This window comes from Mustela putorius, unplaced genomic scaffold (assembly GCF_011764305.1).
Source record: "Mustela putorius furo isolate JIRA1106 unplaced genomic scaffold, ASM1176430v1.1 tig00003898_pilon_pilon_pilon, whole genome shotgun sequence".
Classification (NCBI taxonomy): domain Eukaryota; kingdom Metazoa; phylum Chordata; class Mammalia; order Carnivora; family Mustelidae; genus Mustela; species Mustela putorius.
The window spans coordinates 7,585,037-7,604,827 of record NW_025422047.1 but is presented as its reverse complement, the minus strand read 5'-3'; the positions used below and the strand labels follow the sequence as shown (position 1 = coordinate 7,604,827).

Below are 19,791 nucleotides of genomic sequence, written 5' to 3'. Positions count from 1 at the left end.
TAGAGGTGATGCTTTTAATGTTTCTCAAGCATAATATAAAAACCATTTAAATAATAATTCTCTAATGCATATGTAATTAAAACCCAGATTACCCAAGTCAGTTATTACTAACATACCTGGTTTTATGCACAAAAAATCATTACCTTTAACATTTTAATCATTCTTCCTTCCAACTTACTTTATAGTATCTGCAAAGCTGACTCGACGAGAACTTTTCTTATTTCTCAAAGCATTAGATTCCTAAGGGCAGAGAGTATATGGTATAATTTTCTTTTTTAATTCAAGTCAGTTAACATAGAGTGCATTGTTAGTTTCAGGGTAGAGTTTAGTTATTATCAATAGCATATAACACCTAGTGCTTATTACATCAAGTGCTCCTTATTGCCTCTCACCCAAATCACTGCATTCCCTCCAATACCTCCCCTCAGTTTGTTCCCTATAGTTAAGAGACTCTTATGGTTTGCCTCTTACTGTTATCTTATTTTTTCTTTTCCTTCCCTTATGTTCATGTTTTGTTTCTTAAATTCCACATGAATGAAATCACATGGTATTTGTCTTTCTGACTTATTTTGCTTAGCATAATACCCTCTAGTTCTATCCACATCATTGCAAATGGCAAGATTTCATTCTTTTCAATGGCTGAGTAATATTCCAGTGTGTGTGTGTGTGTGTACACCACATCTTCTTTACCCATTCAACTGTCAATAGACATCTGTATTTTTCTTTCCGTATCTTCATAATTGTGGACATTGTTGCTATAAACATTGGGGTGCACGTGCCCCTTTGAATCACTCTCTTTGTATTCTTTGGATAAATACGTCATAGGGTAATTTCTGGGTCACAGAGTAGTTCTAATTTTAAATTTTTGAGGAACCTTCATACTGCTTTCCAGTGTAGCTGCACCAGTTTGCATTCCCACCAACAGTGTAAAGGGTTCCCCTTTCTCTACCTCCTCCCCAATATCTGTTGTTTCCTGAGTTGTTAATTTTAGCCATTCTGACTGGTGTGAGGTGGTATCCCATTGTGGTTTTTATTTGTATTTCCCTGATGATGAGTGTTACTGAGCATTTTTTTCATGTTTCTGTTGGCCATTTGTATGTTTTCTTTGGAGAAATGTCTATTCATATCTTTTGCCCATTTCTTGATGGGATTTTTTCTTTTTTGGGTGTTGAGTTTGACATGTTCTTTATAGATTTTGGGTACTAGCCCTCTATCTGATATGTCATTTGCAAATATCTTCTCCCATTCCACAGGTTGCTTTTCAGTTTTGTTTATTGTTTCCTTATATGGTATGATTCTTACTGAAACTACTGTAAATTAGGTCTTCAAAGTACTATTGACAGAGACCAAGTCTTATTCTGAGTTAATGTGGTATTATTAATTTTGGTAATCATTTATTTCTCTGAAATATCTCAATGCACTTAAAAAGCATGAATATGATTTTCCATACCAACACAAACAACATATATTTAAGGAAGTTGATTACTGTCCCTTACTTTTTCTCTCTCCTTTTAAATGAACGACAGTTGGGACGTCTGGGTGGCTCAGTTGGTTGAGCAGCTGCCTTTGGCTCAGGTCATGATCCCAGCATCCTGGGATCGAGTCCCACATGGGGCTCCTTGCTCAGCGGGGAGCCTGCTTCTCCCTCTGCCTCTGCCTGCCATTCTGTCTGCCTGTGCTTGCTCTCTCCCCCTCTCTCTCTGATAAATAAATAAAATCTTTAAAAATATATATATCCTTTAAAAAAAATAAAATAAAATAAATGAACAATTGTTTTGCTATTAAGAATAAGAATGGGGTACCTGGGCAGCTAAGTAGGTTAAGGGTCTTGGTCACTTCAGGTTATGTTCCCAGGATCCTGGGATCGAGCCCCATTTCAGCCTCCCTGCTCAGGGAGTCTGCTTGTCCTTCTTCCTCTGTCCCTCTCCCTGCTCATTCTCTCTTTCTCTTTCTCTCAAATAAATAAATAAATAAAACCTTGGGGCGGGGGGAGAGGAACAAAGACTGGGGACAGAGCAAGTGATATGCAGACTGTTATGGTAAACTTACTATACTATATTTTTACGATTTAAGAAAAAAATTTAACGATGGTAAAACACATATAACAAAATTTAGCATCTTAACCAGTTTTTAAATTAAATTTTATGGGATGCTTGAGTGGCTCAGTTGATAACAACATCCAACTCTTGGTTTCAGGTCAGCAGTTGATAACAACATCCAACTCTTGGTTTCAGGTCAGGTCATGATCTCAGGGTCATGAGATTGAGCCCTGCATTGGGCTCTGCAGAGCTCAGCATGGAGTCTGCTTGAGATTCTCTCTCTTCTCCCTCTGCCCTTTCCCTCTGCTCTCAAACAAATAAATCTTTAACAAATTTAATTTTTATTTAAAAGTGGTCAGAACTCTTTAGGTCTATTCTCTCAACAAATTTTTAAGTGTATAATACAATACTGTTAATTATAGGCACAAAGCTGTATAGATTTCTAGAACTTACTTTGTATAACTGAAACTTCATACCTGTTGTTAGCAACCCCCATTTTGCCCTTCTTTATAGCCCTAGCAATCAATGTTGTGCTCTCTGCTTCTATGAGTTTGACCATTTCAGATACCTCATATAAGCTCATATAAGTGGTATCATGCAGTATTTGTCCTTCTGTGACTAGCTAATTTATTTACTATAATACATCTTAACCATTTTTAAGGATACAGTTCAGTAATGTTAAGTAGGTATACACTGTTGTAAAACCAATTTCTGGAATTCTTTTCATCCTGCAAAACTGCAACTCCATATCCATTAAACAAGTCCAATCTCCTAGCTTTTGGCCTCTATGAATTTGATTAGGTAATTTGTAAATGGAATCATAACGTATTTGTCTTTTTTTTTTTTTTTTGACAGAGAGATAGAGAGCAGAGGGAAGGGCAAAGGAAGAGAGGGAGAGAGAATCTTTTTTTTTTTTTTTTTAAAGATTTGTATTTATTTATTTATTTGGGGGAGGGGAGGATGAGAGAGAGAGAGAGAGAGAGATCATGAGAGGGGACAGGTCAGAGGGAGAAACAGAGTCCCCGCCAAGCAGGGAGCCCGATGTGGGACTCGATCCTGGTACTCCAGTATCACAACCTCAGCCAAAGGCAGTTGCTTAAGCAGCTGAGCCACCCAGGTGCCCAGGAGAGAGAGAATCTAAAGCATATTCCACACTGAGCATGAAGCCTGATGCAGGGCTCAATCTCATGACCCTGACAGTGTAACCTGAGCTGAAACCAAGAGTCAAACACTTAACCAACAGAACCACCCAGGTGTTATAGGTACTGTAATAATCAGGGGAGCTCTATATTTGTCTTTCTGTGATTGGTTTATTTCACCTAGCATAATGTCCTTAAGATTCATCTTTGTGGGGCGCCTAGGTGGCTCAGTGGGTTAAGCCGCTGCCTTCTGCTCAGGTCATGATCTCAGGGCCCTGGGATCGAGCCCCGTATCAGGCTCTCTGCTCAGCAGGGAGCCTGCTTCCTCCTCTCTCTCTGCCTCTCTGCCTGCTTGTCATCTCTCTCTGTCAAATAAATAAAATCTTAAAAAAAAAAAAAAAAAGATTCATCTTTGCTGTACTGTGTGTCAGAACTTCCTTCTTTTTTTTTTTTTAAGATTTTATTTATTTATCAGAGGGTGGGGGGGAGCGAGCACAGGCAGACAGAGTGGCAGGCAGAGGCAGAGGGAGAAGCAGGCTCCCCTCTGAGCAAGGAGCCCGATGTGGGACTCGATCCCAGGACGCTGGGATCATGACCTGAGCCGAAGGCAGCTGCTTAACCAACTGAGCCACCCAGGCGTCCCTGAACTTCCTTCTTTTTAAGGCCAAATAATATACCACTGATACCACATTTTGTTTATCCATTCATCTGTCAATGGACATTGTTTTCCTTCTACCTTTTGCCTACTGTGAATAATGCTGCTATGACAGGGGTATAAGTCTCTTCCAGACCCTGCTTTCAATTCTTCCGGGTATATACCCACAAGTGAAATTGCTGGATCATATGGTAATTCTATTTTAATTTTTTGAGGAACGACCATACTGTTTTCCATGTGGCTACAACATTTTACTTCTACTAACAGTGTACCAGAGTTCCAATTATTCCACATCTTAGCCAGCACTTGTTATTTTCTGGTTTGTTTGTTTGTTTTACAATAGCCACTGTAGTAGGTATGAGGTGATATCTCACTGTGGTTTTGACTTGCAGTCTTCTAATGATTAGTGAGTCTGAGAATCTCTTGAGTATAAAATGATGTTTTTATTTCCCTCATCTTCATTAACAAGAGCAAACCTTTATACTCACATAAATACCAAATACAAAAAGCAAATGACAGAGAAACAAACAAAATCCACATAGACTTTTACCATGTAAATTCTTAATAACTGCGTATGTCTTACTATAAAAATCAGGAATGTTCATCCTCTCTATTAACACCTTAGCAGGCAAAACAAGTGGACTTGAGCTTAATATAGATAATAATACCATCCTAGTACATACTGAAACTAATAGAGACTAATATATTTCTTTAAAAAAAAAAAAAGGAAAGTGGGATGCCTGGATGGCTCAGTGGCAAGAAAGGCTAGAAAAGTAAACTGGGCTTAAAAATCAAGAATTCCAGCTTACTCAAAAGTTTGGATTTTAATCTGATTGCCACTGAATACTTACTTGTACACATTCAACTAGAAATCATTTATGATGTTCTCTCTTCATATAGGTAAAAAAGTTCCTATTAAAACTATCATTGAAAATAGTCATTCATAAAGCATTTGCACTAGAGACTTACCTGAACTGTTTCATTCCCACCTCTAAGGTCCTGAAGAGGACTCCTTGGGGGCTTCAAGATCTAGAAAAATTAGAATTCAAGAAAATATGGGATTAATATTAATAATCAGTTCAAATTGCACCACAGGAGAAAGGTAAAGATGTTAAAATTTCTGTGAAAACCTTTAAAACTCCTCAAATTCATATTGTTCAGTGTTATACTTTGTGGTTGGTTTAAATATCTGGCATCTATTCCCTTCTCCCTGCCCACCTTCCTGATTATCACTCTCATCCCATGTGTTCTGGGTGAAGCTCCACCCCAACCCTAGGGCACAACATGTAGCCCTGGTCTAGAATAATGTGCACATGATATTCTCTCATCAATAGTGAGTGGTTCAGGAAGGAGGACTTGACCCATAATAAGACAGTTGAGCCAATATAATTCAATCCTAAGTCCTTTGTTTTTGTTTTATCTTGAGGAAATAGACACTTTTTCTTTTAGGAGTTGAAACTGGAACTTGGGAGAGCTAGAGGTACTGTAGTAATCAGGGGAGAGGCTTGTACAAAAATGGAGATTACCCAGAGGAACCAGTCAGAGTAGAAAAGTGAGAGAAAATCCTAACCTTGTGATATTATTGGAACCCATGGTCAGTTACGTTGTGCCAAAAGTCATCCCTATCTTTGGATTTTTCAATTTCAAAACCCAATAAATTTTGTGCTTAAATCAGTTTGAGTTGGACTTTTTGTGTCTTGCTCCACTATTTAAATATATTCTTAAACTTTATTAAAGTATCATTTACATGGCATATAATTCATAAAATTACCATGAAATATAGAATTGTGTAACCAGGTAAATATTTGAGTATCCAGAGATCAACAGAAGCCAACGGGAGTAGGATGGTGATGTTACAGTAAAAATTCCTGCTACATACATTCATCATTCAATAAAAAGTAATAATTATGAACTCAAGTGTTTCTTACCGAAGAATGTCGTCTTCTAACAGGTCTGTCCATATTGTCACTGCAAATTTATAGACACATTAGTAAAAGACTGAATTTTCAAAAGCCATCATCGCAGCATCTTTTACATGCTTTTAAATTGGCTATCGCTTTCACTTAACACATGGCATCACTGTTTCTTAGCAAAATTTATAAGACATAAAAGTTGGTATTTAGAAGGTCAGTGTTTTAAAATATATATTGTATACTCTAAGAATATCTCTTGTAAAACAATCAGCACAATATAATGTACTATATTTACAGAGGTACAATTTTAAGATAAGTGGATCATAAATCAAGAGACTCTAACTCTGGTTTTACTACTGTGTGAGTTTGAAATCAGGTTTTGAAAATTCAAGTACTTATGGAGGCCAAACAGAAGATGCAAGAAAAATATGTGGTGTTGAGATGATAATGGACACTTCAGGGTTGGTCTAATGGTCATAGTCATTACTCTGATCAGGTTAGCTGTTGCCACAAGAATATGAGCCCAGTGTCACCACACTTAATTTTTCTTTTTCTTTCTTCTTCTTTTTCTTTAAGATTTTATTTATTTATTTTAGAGAGAAATAGAGAGAGAGCTTGCACAAGCAGGGGACGGAGCAGAGGGATAGAGAGAGAATCTCAACAGACTCTGCACTTAGCATGGAGCCTCATGTGGGGCTCAATCTCGTGACCCAGATATCATGCCCTGAGCCAAAAATCAAGAGTTGGATGCTCAGCCAACTGAGCCACCTATGTGCCCCTACACTCAATTTTTCAAGAGAAAATTTTAGCAGCTAATTAAATAATTTAAAAACACTGTTTGGCAGTGGCGGGGGAAGTCTGTAGACTATAAACAGACCACCAGTTTGTAATGCCAATTTTAGACCTTTCATTTTATTTCCTTGGGCCTTAATTTTCCCATCCTTAAATTGAAGGGATGGGAGGTGGTCTCTAAAGTCCTTCTTAGTTCTGACTCTAGATATATAAACACAAAGATATGGCAAAGAGAGCTATGATTTTGTGACACTTACTACTTTTCCATAGAACAGAATGGGAAAAAATTTCAGAAGTTATCAATAGGTGTTTCTAAAAGGAAAAGTATCTTTCGCTGATAAAAAGTTTAACATTTTTAGCTATCCTACATGAACTTACTTTTCTTCATTAGCCTCTGAAGACATCCCATCCATTTTTGAAGAAAACCTTTTTCTGTAACAAATACACAATATTAGAAAAGATGAGAGAGAAAGAAAAGAAATTAAAAACTATGAAGACATTAATAGCAAAGTTGTAACTTCAGGATTACTTTTTGGGGGAAGACTGAAAAAGGGGAAGAAAAAGCTATACTACGGGGCTATAATACATAAGAAATTTTGAGTTTAAAATACTCCATTATAATTAATACTTCTGGAAAATTCTCATATTCAAGATAAAATCAGTGACTAACTGATTCAGATGACAATGGCTCTAATGGTTCAAATGAAAATTTGGCCTAGTTTATAAGAATTTATGGATTATATAATAATTTTACCCCAAGGTGAAATCAATTAGTGATCAAAATACACTGGATGTGCATAATATACATATTTATGTTATGAAAATTCAATTATAAGTACTCAGCAAAAAAACTTTAAGACATAAAAGTAACATTAAAAAAACTGTAGCTGAATGTGAGAGTCCAAGATAGTGAAGGAGTAGGAGACCTTAATTTCCTCTGGTTCGAGGAATTCAGCTAGATAACAATCAAATCATTCTGAACACCAGCAAACTCAACCAGAGATCGAAGAAAAGAATAGCAATAACTCTATGAATAGAAAGGCAACCACTTTCTGCAAGGTAGGAGGTGCAGAGACATGAATCCAAGGCAATATATGAAAGGATAGACCAAGGCGGGTGCAGGAGTGAGCCTCAGTCAGCCGGCTACTAGCAAGTGATATAGCAGCAAAGCACAAAATCAGAACTTTTAGAAGTCTGCTCCAGTGAGGGACGTCACTTAGGCTGCTAAGCGGGGATGGAACCCTAGCTGGGGCAGTGTGGTCTCAGGATCCTCAGGGTCACAGGAAGACCCAGGGTGCCTGAGTGTGGCAGAGCTCCCATGATTCAAAGCAGGGAAGCTGGCTGCAAACAGAGTCAAGGAGTGGGCTCTCAGCTCAAGGTTGCCATGAACCAGGATCCAGTCAGGCCACTGCTCTTCAAGTAGGGCCCCAACAAGCATTAGAACTGGGGAGACCCACCCACCCCATGGGAGGAACAGTGTGGGAGTGTGTTGCAAGAATCCGATGGTTTAAAGACTGCAAATGGGGCCTACTGCCTGAGACAGAAACACTCGGTCACAGGCTGGGTGAGCATGGAGTGTGGCCAGAGACCAAGGAGACAGGAGTGATTAACTGGTTTTCTCTGAGGGCTTACTGAAGAGTGGGGCCCAATCTTTGGCTCTTGGGCTGGAGATTAGGAGGTTGCCCTTTTCATTTCCATCCTCTAAAGCTGCACAGAAAGCCTTTAGGGAACAAAAGCCAGAGAGAGCAAAACGGAGCAGATTACTTAGCCTGGTCCCTGCCAAGGGCAGTACAATTCCACCTGGGCAAAGACACTTGAGAATCAATGCAACAAGCCCCTCTCCCAAAAGATCAGTAAGAACATCCAGCCAAGACCAAGTTTACTGATCAATGAGAACTGCAAAATACCAGTGCTAGGGGAATACAGCACACAGAAGTCATGTTTTTTCCCCATGATTCTTTAGTTTTTCAACTTTAATTTTTTAAATCTTTTTTCTTTTTTACAATTTTTTCTTCTTTTTTCAACCAATTTTTAAATCAACTTCTTTTTAAGATCTTTTTTAATTTTCATTTTTATAGTCACATGCTATCCCTTCACTGTATTTCATCATACACACACACACATGTGTACTAGTTTTCTTTAAAATTTTGAGATGCAATTTCTTCTAACAGACAAAAATACACTGAAAACCTATTGTATGGCTCTGTTCTAATCACCTATTTAATCATATCCCTCTTTTTTCTTCTTCTTTTGTTAAAAAGTCTTTTTAAATTTCCATCTTTACAGTTACATTCTATTTTTTCAATGTATTTCATTTTATTTTTATATATGTAAGCTTTCTTTACAATTTTGAGATGTAGCTTCCTCTAACAAACCTAACAAAATAAACTCAGGAGCTAGTGTATTGCTCTGTTCTGTTTACCTGTTTATATCCCTTCCTTCTTGTAATTGTTTTTCATCGCTTTTGTTTTTTCTTTTTTTTTTAAAGATTTATTTATTTATTTGACAGAGAGAGATTACAAGTAGGCAGAGAGGCAGGCAGAGAGAGAGAGGAGGAAGCAGGCTCCCTGCTGAGCAGAGAGCCCGATACGGGACTCGATCCCAAGGACCCTGAGATCATGACCTGAGCCGAAGGCAGCGGCTTAACCCACTGAGCCACCCAGGCGCCCTGTTTTTTCTTTTTAATGTCCATTTTTACAGTTATATTCTATCCTTTCATTGTATTTTATTTTTGTACATATATAAGTTTATCTTTCTTTGCAATTTTGGGATCTAATTTTCTAAAAAACAAAAACAAAAAAAAACAAAGTACACACAGAATCCAGTGTTTTGCTCTATCCTGCTTACCTATCCGATTATATCCCCCCCCTTTTTTCCTAGTTTCAGGTCTCTTCTGATTTGTTTAGGGTACACGTCTCTAGGATTGTTGTTGCCATTATTAGTATTTTGTTCTCTGGACAAAATGAGAAGATGGAAAACTCACCTCAAAAAAAAATAAAAGAGACCAAGAGGCAGTACTGACTGCCAGGGATCTAATTGATATGAACATTAGTAAGATATCAGAACTAGAGTTCAGAATAACAATTATAAAGATACTAGCTGTGCTTGAAAAAAAGCACAGAAAGCACTAGAGAATCCCTTTCAGGAGAAATAAAAGAATTAAAATCTAACCAAGTTGAAATTTAAAAAATGTTATTACTGAGAAGCAATAAAAAATGGAGGCTCTAATGGCCAGGATAAATGAGGCAGAAGAGAGAGTAAGTGATATAGAAGACCAAACAATGGAGAGTAACAAAGCTGAGGAAAAAAGGATAAACAGCTACTGGAATAGAAGGGGAGAATTTGAGAGATAAATGATACCATATAGCAAAACAGTATTAGAGTAACTGGGATCCCAGAATAGGAAAGAGAGAGTGGGGCAGAAGGTATATTGGAGCAAATCATAGCTGAGAACTTCCCTAATCAGGGAAGGAAACAGGCATTCAAGTCCAGGAGGCACAAAGAACCCCACTCAAAATCAATAAAAATATAGCAACCCCTGGACATATAATAGTGAAGCTTGCAAACTTCAGAGACAAAGAGAAAATCCTGAAAGCAGCTCGGACCAAGAGGTTTGTAACCTGTAACGGTAGAAACATTAAATTGGCAGCAAACCGGGGCACCTGGGTGGCTCAGTGGGTTAAAGCCTCTGCCTTCGGCTCAGGTCATGATCCCAGGGTCCTGGGATCGAGCCCCGCATCAGGCTCTCTGCTCAGCAGGGAGCCTGCTTCCTCCTCTCTCTCTGCCTTCCTCTCTGCCTACTTGTGATCTCTGTCGAGTAAATAAATAAAATCTTAAAAAAAAAAAAAATTGGCAGCAGACCTATCCATGGAGATATGGCAGGCCAGAAAGGACTGGCATGATATATTGAGGGTGCCAAATGAGAAAAATATGCAGCCAAGAATACTTTATCCAGCTAAGCTACCATTCAAAATAGAAGGAGTGATAAAAAGCTTCCAGGACAAACAGAAACTAAAAGAACTTGTAATCACCAAACCAGCCCTATAAGAAGTACTGAAAGGTGTCCTCTAAGCAAAGAGAGATCCAAAAGTAACATAGACAAGAAAGGAACAGAGACAGTATAGAGTAACAGTCACCTTACAGGCAATATAATGGCACTAAATTCCTATCTTTCAATAGTTCCCTGAAGGTAAATAGGCTAAATGCCCCAATCAAAAGACATAGGGTATCAAATTAGATTAAAAAAAAAAAAAAAAAAAGCAAGACCCACTGATATGTTGTCTGCAAGAGACTCATTTTAGACCCAAAAATTCTTCCAGATTGAAAGTGAGAAGGTAGAAAATAGTTTGTTATGCTAATGGACATTAAAAGAAAGCTGGGAGGTAATCCTTAGACAAATTCGATTTTTAATCAAAGTCTGTGATAAGAGATGAGGAAGGATACTATATCATAATTAAAGGGTATATCCAACAAGAAGATCTAATAATTATAAGTATTTATGCCCCTAACATGGGGGCAGCCAATTATATAACCCAATTAATAACAAAATCAAAGAAACAACAATAAAAACACATTAATATTAGCGGAGTTTAACACCCCCATCACTGAAATGGACAGATCATCTAAACAGAAGATCAACAAGGAAATAAGTGGATGGACTTCACTGATATATTCAGAACATTCCATCCCAAAGCAACAGAATACACATTCTTCTTGAGTGCACATGGAACATTCTCCAGAATAGATCACATCCTGAGTCACAAATCAGGGTCTCAACCAGTACCAAAAGATTGGGATCATCACATACACAGAGGCTAAAGAGTATCCTACTAAAGAATGAATGGATCAACCAAGAAATTAAATAAGAATTTTTTAAAAAATTTATGGAAACAAATGAAAATGAAAACACAACTGTTCAAAATCTTTGGGATCCAGCAAAGGTGGTCCTAAGAGGTAAGTATTCAGCACTATAAGCTTTTCTCAAGAAACAAGAAAAGTCTCAAATACACAATGTAACCCTATACTTAAAGGAGCTGGAGAAAGAACAACAATAAAGCTGAAACCCAGGAGAAAAGAAATAATAAAGATTAGAGCAGAAATCAATGAAATAAAAACTATAAGAACAGTAGAAAAGATCTATGAAATTAGGAGCTGGTTCTTTAAAGGAATTAATAAGATTGATAAACCCTTGGCCAGACTAATTAAAAAGAGAAAGGACCCAAATAAATAAAATCGTGAATGAAAGAGGAGAGATCACAACCAACACCAAAAAAATACAAACTAGGAAGAAATGGATGCATTCCTAGAGAAGTATAAACTACCAAAACTGAAACAGGAAGAAATAGAAAAACCAGTAAGGAAATTGAATCAGTAATCAAAAATCTCTCAACAAAGAGCTCAGGGCTAGATGGCTTCCCAGGAGAATTCTACCAAACACTTAAAGAAAATTAATACCTATTCTTCTGATGCTGCTTCAAAAAACAGAAATGAAAGGAAAATGCCCAAACTCTTTCTACGAGGTCAGCATTACCTTCATCCCAAAACCAGACAAAGACCCCACCAAAAGGGAGAATTATAAACCAATATCTCTGATGAGCATGGATGCCAAAATTCCCACCAAGATACTAGCCAGTAGGATCCAACAGTATATTAAAAGTATTATTCACCATGACCTAGTGGGATTTATTCCTGGGCTACAAGATTGGTTCGACATCTGCAAATTAATCAATGTGACATACACATTAATGAAAGACAAGAACCATATGATCCTCTCAATAGATGCAGAAAAAGCATTTGACAAAGTACAGCATCCATGGGGCGTCCGGGTGGCTCAGCCATTGGGCATCTGCCTTTGGCTCAGGTCATGGTCCCAGGGTGCTGGGATTGGGTCCCACATGGGGCTCCCTGCTCATTGGGAAGCCTGCTTTTCCCTCTCCAACTCCCCTTCTGTGTTCCCTCTCTGGCTGTTTCTCTCTGTCAAATAAATAAATAAAATCTTAAAAATAAAAAAAGTACAGCATCCATTCTTGATTAAACTCTTCACAGTATAAGAATAGAAGGAACATACCTCAATATCATAAAAACCATATATGAAAAACCCACAGCAAATATCATTCTCAACAGTGAAAAACTGAGAACTTTTCTCTTAAGGTCAGGAACATGACAGGGATGGTCCACCCTCACCACTGTTGTTCAACATGGTACTAGAAGTCCTACTCTCTGCAATCAGACAACACAAACAAAAGGCATCCGAAGCAGCAAAGAAGTCAAACTCTTACTCTTTGTAGATGACATGATTCTCTGTGGAAAACCCAAAATATCCCACCCCCAAATTGCTAGAACTTATGCAGCAATTCAGCAAAGAGGCAGGATATAAAATCAAAGCACAGAAATCAGTTGCATTTGTATACACTAAGAATGAGACAGAAGAAAGAGAAATTAAGGAATTGATCCCATTTACAATGGCACCAAAACCCATAAAATACCTAGGAATAAACCTAACCAGAGAAGCAAAGAATCTGTATTCTGACAACTACAGAACACTCATGAAAGAAATTGAGGAACACACAAAGAAATGGAAAAATGTTCCATGCTCATGGATTAGATTAGAAGAAAAAATATTAAGTCTATGCTACCCAGACCAATCTATACATTCAGTGCAATCCCTGTTATCAACATTTTTCACAGAGCTGGAACAAATCATCCTAAAATTTATATGGAATCAGAAAAGACCCCCATATAGCCAAAGCGATGCTGAAAAAGAAAACCAAAGCTGGAGACAACACAACTCCAGCCTTCAAGCTCTATTACAAATCTGTAATCATCAAGACAGTATGGTACTGGCCTAAAAACAGACACACAGATCAATGGAACAGAATAGAGAACCCAGAAATGGACCCTCAACCCTACAGTCAACTAATGTTCAACAAAGCAGGAAAGAATATCGAAAGGAAAAAAGACAGTCTCTCTTCAACAAATGATGTTGGGAAAACTGGACAACCACATGAAGAATGAAACTGGATCATTTCCTTACACCACACACAAAAACAGACTCAAAATGGATGACAGACCTAAATGCGAGACAGGAATCCATCAAAATCCTAGAGGAGAACACAGGCAGCAACTTCTTTGACCTTGGCCCCAGCAACTTCTTGACAGACACATCTCCAAAGGCAAGTGAAACAAAGGCAAAAATGATCTATTGGAACTTCATCAAGATAAAAAGCTTTTGCACAGCAAAGGAAACAGTTGACAAAACCAAAAGGCAACCAACAGAATGGGAGAAGGTATTTGCAAATGTCTTATCAGATAAAAGGTTACTGTCCAAAATCTATAAAGAACTCATCAGGGTGCCTGGGTGGCTCAGTGGGTTAAGCCGCTGCCTTCGGCTCAGGTCATGATCTCAGGGTCCTGGGATCGAGTCCCGCATGGGGCTCTCTGCTCAGCAGGGAGCCTGCTTCCTCCTCTCCTCTCTCTGCCTGCCTCACCGCCTACTTGTGATCTCTCTCTGTCAAATAAATAAATAAAAAATCTTAAAAAAAAAAACCTCATCAAACTCAACACCAAAACAAACAACACCAAAAAAGAAAAAATGCCTTCAAGAAATGGGCAGAAGATATGAACAGACATTTCTCCATGGAAGACATACAATGGCCAACAGACACATGAAAAGATGCTCAACATCACTTGGTATCAGGGAAATACAAATCAAAACGACAATGAGATACCACTTCACACCAGTCTGAATGGCTAAAATTAACAAGTCAGGAAACAACAAATGTGGGCGAGGATGTGGAGAAAGGGGAACCCTTTACACTGTTGGTGAGAATGCAAGCTGGTACAACCACTCTGGAAAACAGAATGGAGATTCCTTGAAAAGTTGAAAATAGAGCTACTCTATGACCCAGCAATTGCACTAGTAGTTATCTACCCCAAAGATAACAAGTGTAGTGATCCGAAAGGGCAACTGCATCCCGATGTTTATAGCAGCAGTGTCCCAATAGCCAAACTATGGAAAGAGCCCAGACGTCCACCAAAAGATGAATGGATAAAGAAGATGTGGTACATACACCCACACACACACACTGAAATACTACTCAGCCATCAAAAAAATGAAATCTTGCCATTTGGAATGATGTGGATAGAACTAGAGGGTATTATGTTAAGCAAAATATGTCAACTGGACAAAGACCATTATCATATGATTTCACCCATGTGGAATTTAAGAAACAAAACAAAGGGGCATAGGCAAACAGAGGCAAAAATAAAAGAAGATGAAATCAGAGAGGGAGAAAACCATAAGAGACTTAACCATAGGATAAAAACTGAGGGCTGCTATGGGCAGGTGGGATAGGATAACTGGGTGAAGGCATTAAGGAGAGCATGTGATACAATGAGCACTGGGTATTATATACAACTGATGAATCACTGAACTCTACTCTGAAACTAGTAACATACTATATGTTAATTGAATTTAAATAAAATAAAATTTTAAAAAATTAAAATTTAGAAAAAAAATTTTTAAACCAATAGCAAACATCAACTTAATGGTGACTTTGATGATTTCCCTCTGAGATCAAACAAGTATGACACCTATTCCCAATTCTGTTCATCACCAAATCTTAGTGTTCTATTTCCAATATATAGCCCAAATGCATTCACTGCTATCTTCAGTGCCTTCATCATAGTTTCAAGCTATCATTATCTCTCATGTAAACTACTGCAATATTGACCTCAATGGTCTCCCTACTTTTACTCTTATCTTCCATAGGCTCTTCTCTACATAGACAGTTACCTTCTTAAACATAAGTCACGTTTAAGAGACTCCTTACTTAAAACCATTTAATGGCTTCCAATGGCTTTCCATGGTAATGAGAATGAACTCTTCACCAGGATTTATAAAGCTCTCTAAGATCTGGCCTCTACTGGCCTTTCAGACTTCACATTCATCTCATGCCACTGTCTTCCTTACTATTCTAGCCACACTGAATATTCCTGTACACACTTGTTCCCGTACACACAAAGCTCTTTACTGAGCCACTGAATTTATATTTGCTATTCTCTCTTGGCAAAAAAAAAAAAAAAAGCCAAGAAAAACACTTTTTGTAGCACTATGTATGTCTCTTTTGTAACATTACCAAAACTGCAATCTCAAAGTCTGTTATGTAAATCAATTATTCCTGGTATTTCCCCAAACCACCTGTGCCCCAACAGTAAATTCAATTAGAATAAGGCTAGAATTATGTTCACCGTTACATTCTGAGAAACTAGCACATGCTTTGTAAATAATAGGAGTTCAATAAATATTTGCTAAATGAGTAATTAAGAAACAAGAAACAATTATTTCAAATTACTTTTACAATTACTAATATGCATAGTTTTTCTCCTTTGGGGAATATTTTCAAATTCAGTGACATATTCAAAATTCACAGATAAAAATATTAAATGCTATCAAATCAGGATCACTTGGACATCTTCACTGTTGGAAATAGTCATTGAACATCATTTCTGTCTAACCTGTAAACCAGTTGATATTTAATTAAGTGATGAGATTCAAAGCTTATTGAAATCCTCCTTTAAAAAAAAAAAATTATTGGGACGCCTGGGTGGCTCAGCTGGTTAAGCAGCTGCCTTCAGCTAGGGTCATAATCCCAGCGTTCTGGGATGGAGTCCCGTTCTGGGATCGAGTCCCACATCAGGCTCCTTGCTTGGCAGGGAGCCTGCTTCTCCCTCTGCCTCTACCTGCCACTCTGTCTGCCTGTGCCTCTCTGACAAATAAATAAATAAAATCTTAAAAAAAAAAAAATCTTGGGGTGCCTGGGTGGCCCAGTGGGTTAAAGCCGCTGCCTTCGGCTCAGGTCATGATCCCAGGGTCCTGGGATAGTGCCCCGAATCGGGCTCTCTGCTCAGTGGGGAGCCTGCTTCCTCCTCTCTCTCTGCCTGCCTCTCTGCCTACTTGTGATCTCTGTCTGTCAAATAAATAAATAAAATCTTTAAAAAATTCTATTTATTATATAACTGTAAGTTCCACCATCAAAAGAAATAGGGTACCCCAGATCACCATGTTAAACTTCATTTGTTTCAATTAGCAATAATCGCGCCTCGGATAAACCTCATTGGCTACGATACTGCCACTGCGCAAAGCTATTTGTAAAATGCTTTTATTGTTGAACTCTTGGTCACTGCCACATTAACAAATTACTGATTGGTTCTAAAACTGTGCACCTGGCACCAGGGGTTCTATGGCATACTCATAGAAGTATCTTGGGATATTTTAAATTTTTGAGAGAAACAGCAATTTTTGACATCTGTCATGCACCAGTGTGAACTACTAGCTCAAAATAGTACCTCTTTGTATTACATTCATTTTGATAATATATTATTGCAAAGCTGGATTTTTGGCAGTTGTTATGATATGAAGCAAGTACTTTTTATCAGTGTGGTACTGGAAATGAGGGTGGCAGTGTCCTATATGACAACAAGATTTGAGAAGTTGTGTAGTGTTCAAGAGGCACACATAGCCAATTAGTAAATAACTGTGATGATTTAAGCATAAAATAAAAATATTGTTTTTTTCTTTCAATTATGCATATTTTTTCAAAGGGTTACTAAACATTAGGACATAAATTTATTTCAACTTAATAACTTTTTAAATTATTTGGACGTACCGACTTAATAAAATGGAATTGTTAGTTATTTCTTTTGATCCAAGGGCACCAACGAGCCAAAAAAGTTTGGGAATTACAGTCTAAATAATCCAAAACACTTCAAACTACAGATACTGGGCCAGAGTCCTTAAGAGGGTTTTTTGTTTCGTTTTGTTTTACATTTTGAATGGGTTACAGAAAACAAAACAAAAAAACAAAGAAGAACATGCAACAGAGACCATGCTGGTGACCACGTAGACTGCAAAACCTGAAATATTTATATCTGGCTCTTTGGCTACTCCTGCATTTACACTACCAATTTCTAAGGTTAATGTATTCCATTGTGCCCACTGATAACAGTCTCTAGACCTGTGCTATCTGATACAGTAGCAACTCAAATTTAATTTAAATGAAATAAAACTTAAAATTCAGCTGTTTAGGCACAATTAGCCACATTTCACGTTGTCATTTGACTAGTGGGGAACCATGCTGGACAGTGCAAATATAAACCATTACCATTTTCACTGAAAGTTTTATTAGACAGCACTAACAATATCTAGATTATCTTCTACTATGCTCTCTTATTCAGTATCAGGCATGTCACTGATACTACCACTCCATACATTTTTGTATCTATTTGTCATCTTGTAAACATTTCCAGCCATTCACATAGTGAAGAATTGAACCCAGTCTTTACTTAGCAACATCTTAAATTGACTCATCGCCATCATGTATCCTTCCCTTCAAGTTCCACCTCAAATGCCCCTTTCTCTACAAAGCCTACTTTAGTTTCCAGGGCCAAAAGCATCAAATAAGTGCTCCCTTTTATGTGCTCCCATACCACCTTACAATGTCCTATAATCCTTTACATTGTTTTGCATCATGGCTATTTGTAAATGTTAATCATTTTCTCTTCTGGACTGAAAATTCCTCCAGATTAGGGTCTCTGAGTCATTCGCTCCCGGCCCTAGCACAAGACAAGGAACCCAATAAATACCTGAGGAATTCGATTGATCCAATTCAAATGAAGTACAAACTTCAATCTTAATATCTGGGGTAAGCTCTGCTCTGGTTTTCTCCGTCATATCGACAAATTTATCTCTAAAATTCCAATCGGCAATGTTTGAGAATTTTTTTTCTTAAACTCAATATTGAGATAAGCAGCAAGAAAACGAGTCTTTAATAAGCTCCGAGCTATAGTGGCCACAAGGAGATATTTTCAAAAACTCGTCTGTGGTTAATACTGGCTTTATTTGTTAATGTTACTGTAACTGCTGGAAACCGAATGTCTGTTCAGTGCTGCCAGTAAACAAACTACGACCTGACGAGCGCTTAAAACCACTCAACGCTGTCACTTAATTTACAGCTAAGAAACGACCGAGTCGGAAATACAAACCGCCCGGAGTCCCCTAGGGAAGAGGTGCGAGGCACCGTGCGGGAGCCCTGACAGAAGATGGCGGGGCGGGGCGCAGCCGACCCGCAATCCGAGCAGGCCGGAGGGGCTCAGGTGTGGAGGGAAAAGTGCTAGGGAAGAGGAAGGAGCACAGAGTGCAGGCCCGGGTAGGCAAAGAGCCCCACAACCCGGCAAAAACTTCTACTCTGGGCCCAGAGCTTTCGGAGGCCGCCAGGCGGAGGGAGCGTCTCCACGTCCCACCACCGAGCCTTCAGAGCGCCCAGAAAAAAACTAATGCCCACCTCCATCACCCCCCCCCACCCGGGAGCCTGGAACGAAAGGGTCATTCTCTTTACCCACCGCAATCCAGCTTCTTGACAAAGGCTGCTCAGACTTGTTTGGGGTCCGCGCGCTCCTCAGAGAGCAAGTCAGCTGCCGCCCACCGACAAACCTCGCTACGCCCAGACTATTTCAGGGAAGCATTCAAATCTAACCGCCTAGCTGTTGCACATGCGCAAAACCGCTCTACGCGGCGGCTCCGCCCCTTAGACTCCCGAGCAATCCTCTTCCTGATTCTTTTAAGCAAACTGCCTTCCTCCTGCTCTGTATATAAATTTTATTTCCTTAAAGCCTATCTCATTTTCCACCGAATTTTTCTTTGTCCCACCCCATTGTAGAGCCCTCACATCATGGCAGCAGCCATCTTCTTTTGATTACTTGCTGTAAAAATGATCAGATATTTGTTTCCGTACAAAATGGCGGCCTCCATAACGTTGCGTCACATCCCCCCAGTATTACTCCCTATAGCTACCAGGAAGCAGTAAGTATCTGGGACGAGGTGGCCGAGTGGTTAAGGCGATGGACTGCTAATCCATTGTGCTCTGCACGCGTGGGTTCGAATCCCATCCTCGTCGAACGTAACTTTTGCTTCAAAAGGACGTAAATTTATTTGCGATTGAAAATACTTGATTATTCCAGTTACTGTTTACTAGTGGATATACTCTGGCAGGGTCAATATCTGGTTTGAGGTGTTTGGAAGGTAGCTTTTGGAGCATTCTAACGTCGCAGATAAACACAAGAGAAAGAAACATCCCAGATGTGTGTGCTTGATTTAGTATCTTTTTATATGAAGTAAACAACAGTGCTTAGAATTCCATGTTAATTAACCTAGCTACTGAGTGAGGAACTTGAGTTATCATAAACCCTTACCCCGT

General features: G+C 38.6%; 1 protein-coding gene, 1 non-coding gene and 1 pseudogene across 4 annotated transcripts in view; 1 reads left to right on the top strand and 2 right to left on the bottom strand.

Moving 5' to 3' along the window:
* KNL1 (kinetochore scaffold 1) overlaps positions 1 to 19,272 on the bottom strand; it is a 75,756-nt gene extending 56,484 nt beyond the window's left edge. For all 3 annotated transcript variants that reach the window (XR_006602855.1, XM_004751112.3, XM_013055420.2), the window contains exons 1-5: positions 18,938 to 19,272; positions 6,917 to 6,970; positions 5,762 to 5,801; positions 4,803 to 4,862; positions 179 to 240 (exon numbers count right to left, since the gene is read on the bottom strand). Coding sequence is in view for 2 of the 3 variants with exons in the window: in XM_004751112.3 (XP_004751169.1) it covers positions 179 to 240; positions 4,803 to 4,862; positions 5,762 to 5,801; positions 6,917 to 6,951 (197 nt within the window). In the remaining variant the exon portion in view is untranslated. The remainder of the gene's footprint in view (positions 1 to 178; positions 241 to 4,802; positions 4,863 to 5,761; positions 5,802 to 6,916; positions 6,971 to 18,937) is intronic.
* On the bottom strand, positions 16,517 to 16,683 carry LOC123388414 (annotated as a pseudogene).
* A 137-nt stretch (positions 19,273 to 19,409) lies between the features above and the next one.
* Positions 19,410 to 19,491, top strand: TRNAS-GCU. Its single transcript has one exon. It is a non-coding gene; the product is annotated as a tRNA-Ser (tRNA).
* Positions 19,492 to 19,791: the final 300 nt, after the last annotated feature.